General features: G+C 31.3%; 1 protein-coding gene across 1 annotated transcript; it reads left to right on the forward strand.

The window, feature by feature from the left end:
- The first annotated feature begins 1,458 nt into the window (after positions 1–1,458).
- On the forward strand, positions 1,459–3,109 carry LOC139899466 (protein LURP-one-related 8-like). The gene is made up of 2 exons (XM_071882292.1): positions 1,459–1,818; positions 2,200–3,109. The coding sequence occupies exons 1-2, from the start codon at positions 1,546–1,548 to the stop codon at positions 2,602–2,604; spliced, it is 678 nt and encodes a 225-aa protein (XP_071738393.1). The 5' UTR covers positions 1,459–1,545; the 3' UTR covers positions 2,605–3,109.
- Positions 3,110–12,406: the final 9,297 nt, after the last annotated feature.

The raw sequence follows: 12,406 nt of genomic DNA on the forward strand, positions 1-12,406 counted from the left end.
TTGGTCGGAAATTCCCGGGTCGTCACACTTGTTGATGACACATGAAGGAGCATTGAATAGGGAGAAGGCGTACAACTGCAAATTAGTAAGAACTGATTTAATGCGTGTGATTCGACCACCGAAAGACATCATTTTCATTTTCCAGTCCGCGAGCCTTGAATGTAACTTTTCTATGTAGGAATCCCAATCACGAATGGAGTTCATTTTTCTACCGATAGGCAACCCAAGATATAGGAATGGAATATTACCGACTTGGCATCCACAATAACTTCCACCTCCGAGTTTTTAACCCCAATGTTATATAAACAACTTTTTGAAAACTTAACTTTTAGACCGGGAACTATTTCAAAACATTTGAGAACTTTAAACGTTATATTTCTCTTGCTCCATTCACCAAATATAATTGTATCGTCGGCATATTGAATGTGCGAAACAACCACTTCATTCTTTCCGACATCGATTCCTTTAAAGAGACCTACATGAGAGGCTTGTTTGATCATAGCATTAAGACATTCCGCGACAATGATGAACAAATATGGTGAAAGTGGGTCGCCTTGGCGAATACCTATATGAAGCGAAAATTCCTCGGTTTGAGATCCGTTAACTAAAACCGAGACGGTGGCCAAAGATATACAGGATTTTATCCAATTTCGCCACTTAGAGCCGAAACCCATTCTTTCTAAAATTTTGAGCATAAAATCCCACTTGATACTATCAAAAGCTTTTTCAAAATCCGCCTTGAAAATCAAAGACTTTTTCTTCTTCTTTTAACCTCATCGATCATTTCGTTTGTATTTTGTCTATGACAATAAAACTGAAATGAAGAGAGTATACGAACAATTTTATAATTTTGTTTTAAAGTTAATGTATAACTAAACATTGTGTTGTAGCTTATGTGGTAGTAGCATACCTCTCTTAGCGAGAGGTCGGGAGTTTAACTCTCGTGGGGTACAACATTGCACAAAGTTGTCTCTTAACCATTGAATTTCACACATGGTGCCTTATACACATCGCGTTACGGGGCAGTGGGGGAGGGTTTTACCGCTCATGCCCTCGATTGAGTTGAATTTCCTCTTAGGCATCATATGGGGTGTGTATATGCGCTGCGAGAGATGAATGCGCGTGAGTGATTTAGTCCCCTTGTATGATTGCGAACTACTGTTCAAAGAATAGTTCATGTATAATAAAAAATAAAAATAATCAATAAATATATAAAATATATTTATATACAATATTATATTTATAAACGGTAACTAGGGTTAAAAATTCTAATCGTTAGAAAAAAAAAGTATGCGAGTGGAAAACACGCTTTGACATTACCGCCCACATTTCCTCAATTTATAATTACATCATTTTCTATCATTTAGATTATGTTAGGGTATTTTCGTCATTAGAGAACATACGCATCAATACTATAAAGACCCCTTCATCACACCACCTTAAATTTAGGATCAACATTCTAACACCACTAGAAAACACATCTATAGTTTCGATTTTCTGTCTTTCTCTCTAAACTTACACAAACAGCCCTTACAGTTTAGTGAAATGACAAAAGTATACCCCAAGACTGTTCTACCACCTCTTGTTACTTCAGACCGGCAACGTTTCTTCAGTGAATCCTCAACCGCTGGCCGAAATGTTAACCCCGTTATCCTCACCGTTTGGAAGAAATCTTTGTTGTTCAATTGTGATGGATTTACAGTTTACGATACTAAAGGAAACCTCGTTTTTCGAGTCGATAATTACGCTTCTAGCAATAAGGCCGAAGTCGTTCTCATGGATTGTGCCGGTCACTCGCTACTGACTATTCGTCGCAAGGTATTTAGACCTAAATTTATTTAGGATCCATCAAGAACTTGAATATTTGTATGCAAAAATGTGAATTAGTTAACATCGAGTCGCTCTTTTTATGATGATGATTCGGAATTTTACATTACGTTAAAGAAATAATGAAGCGGTTAATTTTTTCACGTGAATTTAACTTTTTTTTACGTATTTTAAAACCGATGTAAAAAGTTATATTCATTTGAAAAAGATGTTGTGCCAAACTGATTCACTGCTTTTTGTAACGTATTATATCATGAGGGACGTTACAAAGACGCAGCGAATCAGTTAGATTCACTTAACGTAATTTATATATACTGAATTCTTAGTCGTTTTTTTTAGTGGCTAATGTGAATATTTTTTTGATTTCTACAGAGGTTAAGTCTATCGGATAGTTGGCTAGTTTACGATGGAGAAAACACGAGGAACTCACGTTTCTCAGCAACGAAACACGTAAACTTCTTAAACGCAAAGTCACTAGCTCATGTTAGCACTACAATCGGGTCACCAAGATCACCGAAGAATGGTAACAAAAGGAACGTAGCGTACGAGATTGAAGGATCTTACGCACAAAGATGTTGTGTCGTGTACGATGACAAGCGTCGGCGTGTAGCTGAAATAAAGCGTAAGGAAGCCGTAGGAGGTGTTGCGTTTGGTGGAGATGTTTTTCGTCTAATTGTTCAACCGGAAATAGACCCCACTATTGCGATGGCACTTGTCGTCCTACTAGACCAGATGTTTGGCCGCTCTTCCAGAAGATTCTTAAACTCGAAAACCTAAACTCTAAATCAGTCATTTTGGGATGAACAGATTGGGTACATATACAAATTGCATTTGGATCATGATGTGAGTGATTGAAAAAAAAGAGGAACATGATTATTACGAGGTTCAAGATGGATGCATACATAGAGGTGGATCATTTGGTATACGGGGCAGTTATTTAATTAGGTTGTGTAAGTTGATTCCTCTCCCTCAATTTTTTTATAAATATCATTCAATGTTATGAATGATATATATGTACATTGAGGGCTTGGTTTTTTCGTTTTATATAAAGGATCAAGCTCCAGATCACGAGGAGTATTTTTTCTTTATAGTTATATATATGACATTTTGATTTGTATTGATGATTGTTTAGTTTTATTTTGAGTTGTCAATGTATAGATTGTTATTACATGAGATTTTAGCTGCAAAAATTAACACTCGATGTGGTTAATTTGCTAATAGAACTCGAAGAATCATACAAAATTTGCATAAAGTTCAAAATGGCAACTAGATTTATGTTAAAGCTAGCGTACGTAAATTGATAATTCATTTTTGTCTCAAGTTAATTATTGAATTTCACTACCAAAACATATGGGTTACTAGATTCAAATATCGCCAAGTTAATTATTGAATACAATTTTTTTTCGGTTTTTTCGTATTTCAATATGTTAACGATCTGGGCTTCTTCTATCTGGTTTTGGGACAGATCTTTGGAAGTAATTTGTAATAGAAACAATCAATAGTGAGGCTGGTTGGTATAACGTCAACTTTGAAGTTGTGCAACTTTGAAGTTGTGCGTTCGAATCTCGTGATGAACAATTGTAATTTTATGTTGTTGCGGTTTAAAAAATCATATTGTGACGCTAGCTAGCTAGTTTTCTTTTTTCTTTTTTAAAGACAAGTTGTTGCCATCGAATACTCTCATTTGTCACGCACGCACGTGCTTTCAGGCAGGAAACCCGAACCGCATTACATAGATCCTAACCTTAAACCATCCCGAGGGGCAGGCGGTCGGACCTGAGTCCTGAATACGGGTCGATAAAACCTTCCCCAGAGCAATCCGGCTTCAGGAAATAAATCCGACGGATATTTTTAATGGAGAGAGACTCGAACTTGAGACATCCCCATCTCATCTCAATGCACAAGTGCAAAGGGGTGAACCACTAGACCACTAGGGTTCACTAGCTTCTTTTTTATGTTCTTTTTGGTATGAACATGTTCATTTCTCCCCTTATTTGACGAGTTTTTGTGTAATCTTCATGAAAAATCTGATGAGGTGAAAGTGAGTGACGCTCAGTTCTTCATTTCTGTAATCACGTTGTGTGAACGATTTTAAAAAGATTTCATTGCAATTTATTGCATTTATTTATTTTTTAAATGTTAACTATTAAATTTATTATTTTGTGAGGGATCAATTCATTAATAAGTAATCCTTTTTTACAGACTTGTAATCTAAAAAAAACTTTTAATTTTCTTCGACGAATTGAAGAAAAATCTTTAAATGAACATGAATTTAAACTCTTGGTCACATATGCTGGTTGCTATTGAATTACATCCACACATAATATCTTTATTAGTTATATGAATCACAACCACAAAAATCTAGATTACCTTAATTTATTCATATCAACAGAAGGAATTTCATTGGTTGGAGCTTAAGGTACTCATTATCCTTAATTTAATTAATATTAATATTAATATTAATATATAATATAAATTTTTTTCCAAGAATTTGTCAAATAGAACAAAATTAATAATGATCTTAATTGTGATATACTTGATTATTAGCCATTAGTGTAATATCGTGTTGACGTTGTATACATACTAATTTAATTTAGACCTTTTTTTTTGTTTTTTTTTTTGGAGCAGACAAAATTTTATTAAAAGCAACGAGCTAGCCTAGCAAGTAGCTAGGAAAGACTCGGACCGAATTACAGAGGCTTAAGGCGCCAATCGTTTCAATTTACATTCTTTTTACCTCTACTTCTATACCAATTATACGAAAATAAACAAGTAGAATCAAATAAAATACATCTTTTTATCGAACGAGCATCAAACAGTTGACTATAAAATAAAAATTTAGACCGTTCATTTAGATTAGTTATTATATTAGTGTAATTTGATGATAATCATCAATACGAATAGTTCAACGTATTGTAGTACAAGATTGAATTTATTAATTGAATACATAGGTACATATCTTTCAACATCAAACTTCAAGTAATTATTCGTTGAAATACAATATATAAATATGTCAAAATCAGTTTTTCATGGATAGAAGAAAGACAATTAGTGTTTGAATGTTTTTGTCGACCAATACTTATATAAATAAATAGAAAATACTTTAGTTACTAGTCTTCCGTAGTTGAATAAAACAAGATGATGTAACCGCCGGTTGTAGCGGTGAAGTTGTTATAATACTAATTTTAATTTTAAATGTTTTATGAAGGTGTATTGTTTATTTACATACGTTATATTAGATGTATATTTGTACAAAACAGTGTGACATAATTTTTACATATATGAGATCATTTTTGAAGAAACATAATCAACCATATTGTTACTAAATATATTTTATCGAAAATGATAAAAAAAAAAAAAAAAAAAAGATAATTTAGCACATCTTCTTTTTCTTTCTTTAACATTTATTCAACTCATCCGTTAGCATAACCTCTTCCAAAAAGTACCAAATAAATTTTAGAAAAATGGTAAAAAAAAAAAAATTCGTTTAAGGAATAAAAATAAATTTGGTTTATACAAAAGGAAAGAAAGGAGTTGAACTTTGGTTTACACTATAATAATGAGTTGAAACCAATATGTAATAAGTGACTAACGTCTAAAAAAATGTGAATAGTAAACGGACCAATAAGAGCGCGCTAAATCCTATTGTTATTATTATTAGTATGCATAAATAATAATTTGATGAATAAGTTATCACTGAGGCATTGCTTGAGTGGTATAAGATATGGGTTGGATCTGAGTACTAGTTTGCGCAGGTTCGAATCTAGGGGATGTTTTCTCAAGGATCCTGTTGTGATGAATAAATGTGTATGTTCTAAGCCACTTGGTTTAATCTTACGCACACCAGGTACACATTGTGGTGATGGTATGTTAAGAGTTTCATCCTAGCGCGTGTGTGAGTAACAAATGAGAGTATTCGATGTCGAAATAGTCGTTAAAAAATATGATAAATAAGTTATCATACAAATCTATACGTTTGGACATACACAATGAGACATAATAACATCATACGGAACTATAGTGGTTATAAAAGTAAAAATTATGGAATCATTATTGTTGTTGTATGCTTTGTATGATATAATAGAACTGAACTGATAAATATCTACCACTTAAATTGACATTTACATTATACCTATGCATTAAGTGATTATAGTACAAGTACTTAAAGCATTATTGTGGTGATCTATCAAATTAAATTAAATGATCGAAATATCGCTTTTAGCATGCTCTTCACTATTTTCGTCATTACTTTTTTGGAATTTAAATCTAAACACCCTATTTATCATCATCATTAAATTAACTTCTAGGTGTTAATATGACGCTCAAGTAACTTCTTAAGTTTGATTATCTGATAATAAGTTCTTAAGTTTGATTATATGATTGAAGAGATGTATTAAGAGTAGTCTCAACTATCACATACTTCCTCATCAAAAAAGACTGTCACATCATTTTTACGTCAGCATTCGCACATTATGTCATCAGCATAACACAGTCATTAACACACTTCTTCACCATCAATCATCACAGACGCTCTATATAAATTAAACACTCTAATTACTTTTATTATAACAATATGTACATGTATATATAACAAGAACGTGCTGAATTTCATTCAGAAAATTAAAAATCACAAAACTCATTGCGAGAAATGACAACGGAGTAAGGGCACTCTCTATCCATTGGTGCCCTCGAGTTCTGACTTCCATTGGGACCACTCTAAGGGAATGTTTAGTTTTTCTGAATTTGCCTCTTTTTTCACTTGCCTCTCAATGGAGAGGGTTTTCTGATTCAATTTCTCCCACAAACAGACCAACATTTAGATTAAGTGACATATTAAAAGATTAAAAAATAACAATTTTACTTATTGAATTAAAAGTGGTACTGAACTGATTATTAAGTGGAAAGTAGACATGCCCTAATTGAATAATTTGACCCGATTCACCATTCAATGGGCTATTTGGAACCATTGCCCATCTTTAAGGACCTTTCTTGCGCAAAAAATCACAGTTGATTGCAGACCTCTAATCTAATCAATTAATCCAAACATCCCCCTGCTCTTTTAGTTTCATTTTCGTAAAACCCTAAGCGTAGATCTAGAGACGGTTTTCAAGATTTCGAAAAATTGGGATGCACATGTTTGTCGTGGAAATTGGCCGATCAGCTGAAGCTACCAAAGGGGAATTAGTTGCTATGACTGTTCTAGATGGTTGGGGTGAAGCTTCTCCTATTAAATATAACTGTATCCACGTGGCATAAACGCCAACCATGAATTCACTTAAAAAGATACTCATTCTATCTCGATATTGTATCCACTTGCTTATTCATTCTATCTCTTAACAATAATTTTTTTGCCATACACTACTTTCAAGTGTTCGAAATCACTTGTTATATACTCAATAAGAGGGATATGCTGGAGAAAATGGAGTTGAAGTCTGATGAAGGAATTTTCAAGGGTCATTCAGTTGTGTCAAAGGCCTACAAATTTTATAATAGAAGAAGATTGGAGATTGAAAAAAAGTCAATAGATTTAACCTTTGACAATAGTAATAATCAGTCTGATCAGATCACATTCTCTGAAAAAAGTTTACCTGATGAATTAGCTAGTCTGGACAATACAATTGGTCTGATGAACCAGCTATATAGACTTTCAATGAAAACTGTGAAAGTGAATATGATTCCCCAACGACGGAAATGAATCTTCGGAAGCGCCAGAAACACAAGAAAAAATGTCTCAAACCTCATATGAGAGTATTAGTCATAGCATAAATGGTTATGTATCCCCCAGGGTTCTCAGACAATGGGTTCAGACTACGTACCATGTGAAAACACGGGTGAATAGGATTCAATAAGTAACCTAAATGAAGGAAGACCTACGAGGAACAAAGTTATGCCAAGTAGATTCAATGACTTTGATGCTGACATGACATGTCTCCAATGTAACATCCCGCCTTTTTCCGTTTACCTTCCGTTATGTTATTTAAAGTTCGTTATACAATTATAACATCTTCCGTTAATACGCATTTTAAATTATCTCATTTAGGTAATTCACGCACTTGATTGAAACTTGAGGGACTAAACTCGCAAAGATGCCAAACATTTGACTAGGTCAAGGGTCAAACCCTTCCTCCTCCATTCATTCATCCTCCTCTTTCTCTAATACTTCCATTCTTTTTCTCTCAAGCAACCCAACAAAGAATCATCATCTATTTTGAATCTAGCAAGCATCAACTAAAACAAATTACATATTCGGAATCCTTGCATCTTCCTCTTCGAATCCATACCAATCTCATTGCATTTGGACAACTTTCTAAAAACACTAGATTTTGTGTTCTTGATGATTTTGACTTATAAAAGTGTTAATTAGTGTCTATGGCTCAAGTCTAACATGAATAAGTGATATATATGCTCGATCTTGTTATTTTAAGTAACTAGCATGAACTTGAAATTTGGTGTGTTTGATTTTGTGATTTGGTTGCTTAAATGCTGTTAGATGTTAAAAGTGCATGTTTTATGTGATGACCCGGGAATTTCCGACCAAATTTAAACTTAATCTTTATATATTTCCGACACGGTAAGCAAAGTCTATTAAATCGAGTCTCAAAATGTTAGAACTAATTTTCATAAATGCATCTGACCGTTGACCAGTCCCGACGATTCCCGGACTATTGTGTATAAATAAATATGTATATATGTATGTATATATATATATATATATATATATATATATATATATATATATATATATATATATATATATATATATATGTATAATATAAATACTAAATGTACATAGTTAATAAGATATAATTCTACATATTAAATTTACATACAAGTTAAAAAATAAAAAATAAAAAAAAATAATATAAATGTTAATATCTAAAAACCAGTATTAATAATAATATTATACAACAATGGAATTTCATATATATAAACTATTATACTATTATCATTGTTAATATCATATTCATTAGTAATATTAAGAATATTATAACTAGTATTATTATTTGTATCATTAATAAGATTATTATAATCATTATTATTAAATTAAATTTATTAAATTTAGCATTATTGTTAGTGTTAATATTGTCAATTATCATTACTAGATTTTTTTCAATAATTTTATTATTAGTAATACTATTATTGTTATATTAATAATATTAATATATTTATACTTGTAATTAACAAAATTTACAAATTATATACATATAATAAGATTTATAAATGCAGATTCATATAAATACATATACATGATGCGATGTACTGTTACATACGTATATAAGTACCTATGCATATATATAGATATATAAAGTACTGATATTTATATTTTAAATACAGATAATTACTAATATGCATATATAAAAAACGAATAAATATAAATTTAAATACTGGGTTCTGTTTGCAGTCATTGTCTAGGCTGAAAGTAAAATATTTCCTTGTCTGAAATCTGTACCATTTGATTCCAGGTTACTAGCTAAATAACAAAATCGGTTAAGACTTGTACGCCTTTTTTTTTATTTCTTTATTTCTTCTTCTGTTTATGATTGCAAGTGTATCTAATCAATTAAGCTATCAAACAAAGTTCAATTGGGTCAAATGAGCTGTAAGGTTATTAACTATCCTCCATATAACTAACTGCAATCTTGCTTTCAATAAAAATAGAGGAATTAAAAATCAAATATTAAAAAAAAGTCGAGCCTGTTCTGTTCTTCTTCTTTTTTGTCAAATCTCAAATTCGAATCCATTTTCAAAATGTGTAAATGCCATGTTGTTAGGATTATTCCGTTTAAACTGCTTGTCAAGTTTCAAATCCCAATTATTAGTATCGAACAAGAATTTTCGAGTCAAAGGTTTAGTCTTAAAAAGTCAACCATCTGTTCATAACCAAATTCGAACGAGTTTTGATGTTTTCTGCAAAATAGATAATTTATAAAGTTTATATGGAACATTTGCAACATATTTCGTTTTATAATTTTTGTGCAAAACAGTTCCAAAATCGAAATCAATTATATTGTTTTTTTCTCTTTTTCAGTCGCTGAATACAGCATTTCTTTTCTTTATATTTTTTTGTTGTTGTTTGTTAATCAAATTTTTACATGTAATTGCTTCTATATTTGGCCATTGAATCCTAGAATCGATTTTGTAGTAGTCTGGAGGGTTAAAAGGATGATAGGTCGATTGAGTTATGTGAAGAAGATGAAGAAACAGAAACACGGTTTATATATAAAAATGTTATATATTAAAACAGAAAAACAGTTTGGTTCAGTTGGTTTGGGTGTTAGTTTGGTGAGCGAGTGGTCTCGGGTTCGAGTCCCTGGAGTGACAGAATATCTTTTTTTGGCCAATTCCTTGGAAGAAGGTAGTTTCATTCTTTATTTGTATACTTATTATTATTATTATTATTATTATTATTATTATTATTATTATTATTATTATTATTATTATTATTATTATTATTATTATTATTATTATTATTGTGAAATGTTTATATTATTATGATTGTTGTAATTAAGATTAGGATCATATAATGAGGAATACAATTTTCAAGATACTAAGAATTATATTAATAAGAAAAATGTTAAAGATATGATCTTTGTAAAGTTATAATGATATTAGATTATTAAGACTATTAGTATTACATTTTATTAAAGTTAATAATATTATTAAAATTATTATTTTTATTAATATTATCATTATTGCTATTAACATTACTATTAGAATTATTATGAATATTATTATCATTAATATAAATAATATTATCATTATAATAGTTATTATTATTTGTATTATCATTAAGTATTAGTAATATTGTTATTATCATTATTATTAATTTTACCAGAATATTACTAAAATTATTATTTTAACAATCGAATGATATATATACATATATAAAAATATACTTAATACATATAACATAATAACATTACTAGTTTTATACACAAAATGAATATATGAGATGTATATATATATATATATTTAATATAAAAATGATATAAGTAATAAATTTATATATATAATTGTTCAATTACGATTATGTATATTAATAAATATACAAATGATATAGGTTCGTGAATCCGAGGCCAACCATACTTTTGTTCATTGTCGTCATGTGTATTTTTACTACAAAATACATTAGGTGAGTTTCATTACTCCCTTTTTAAATGCTTTTGCAATATATATTTTTGGGACTGAGAATGCATGCGCTGCTTTTATAAATGTTTTACGAAATGGATACAAGTGATCGAAACTACATTCTATGGTTGGATTATCTAATCGAATATGCCCTTTTTATTAAGTCTGGTAATCTAAGAATTAGGGAACAGACACCCTAATTGACGCGAATCCTAAAGATAGATCTATCGGGCCCAACAAGCCCCATCCAAAGTATCGGATGCTTTAGTACTTCGAAATTTATATCATGTCCGAAGGAGGATCCCGGAATGATGAGGATATTCTATATGCATATTGTGAATGTCGGTTACCAGGTCTTCAATCCATATGAATGATTATTTTGTCTCTATGTACGGGACGTATGTTTATGAGAAATGGAAATATGAAATCTTGTGGTCTATTAAAAGATATGAAATGTTTATTTATGATAAACTAATGAACTCACCAACCTTTTGGTTGACACTTGAAAGCATGTTTATTCTCAGGTACGAAAGAAATCTTCCGCTGTGCATTTGCTCATTTTAGAGATATTACTTGGAGTCATTCATGACATATTTCAAAAGACGTTGCATTCAAGTCGTTGAGTTCATCAAGATTATTATTAAGTCAGTTATAGATAGATATATTATGAAATGGTATGCATGCCGTCAACTTTCGATGTAATGAAAAATTGTCTTTTCAAAAACGAATGCAATGTTTGTAAAATGTATCATATAGAGGTCAAGTACCTCGCAATGTAATCAACTGTCGTGAATCGTTTATAATCGATATGGACTTCGTCCGGATGGATTAGGACGGGTCTTCACAGTTGGTATCAGAGCGGTGGTCGTAGCGAACCAGGTCTTGCATTAGTGTGTCTAACTAGGAGTTGTTAGGATGCATTAGTGAGTCTGGACTTCGACTTAATAGTTGTTAGGTTACTTTAAGGAGTCTGGACTTGAACCTGGTCTGCATGACAAAAGTTTTGCTTATCATTTCGTGTCGAAAATTACCTGCTTATCATTCTTAGAGAATCACTTGCTGATCATTCTTAGTCTAGATACGTTTTACTGCATTGACTGCATGAATAGTGTATAGACAAACTTCATATCTTAGCGTATCTGCTACTTCATATCTTAGCGTATCTATTACTGTAACTTTGTCTGACATATTTCGTAGATTCCTCCGTAACTTATGGGATTTTAGTATTATATATGCATATGTAAATTATGTATTGCAAGGTACTAATCTACATCCTATAATCTATTTCTTATCGAAAATCCTTCATCTGATTGTACGAGATGAATCCCTCAACCAGTTCGAGTCCCTCACATTTCGATAGCTATTCCGATAGTTATTCCGACAGCTATTCCGACATGGATATTCACCTAAGCTCCGAAAGCGATGTCACCAGAATGAATCAATCAATCAG

This window comes from Rutidosis leptorrhynchoides, chromosome 3 (assembly GCF_046630445.1).
Source record: "Rutidosis leptorrhynchoides isolate AG116_Rl617_1_P2 chromosome 3, CSIRO_AGI_Rlap_v1, whole genome shotgun sequence".
In the NCBI taxonomy this organism is placed as follows: domain Eukaryota; kingdom Viridiplantae; phylum Streptophyta; class Magnoliopsida; order Asterales; family Asteraceae; genus Rutidosis; species Rutidosis leptorrhynchoides.

Excerpts from the sequence above, each read along its gene's own strand:
- LOC139899466 (XM_071882292.1), top strand. The coding sequence starts at position 1,546 with ATGACAAAAGTATACCCCAAGACTGTTCTACCACCTCTTGTTACTTCA. Across the intron at positions 1,819-2,199 it reads TACTGACTATTCGTCGCAAG|AGGTTAAGTCTATCGGATAG; the intron begins GTATTTAGACCT and ends TGATTTCTACAG.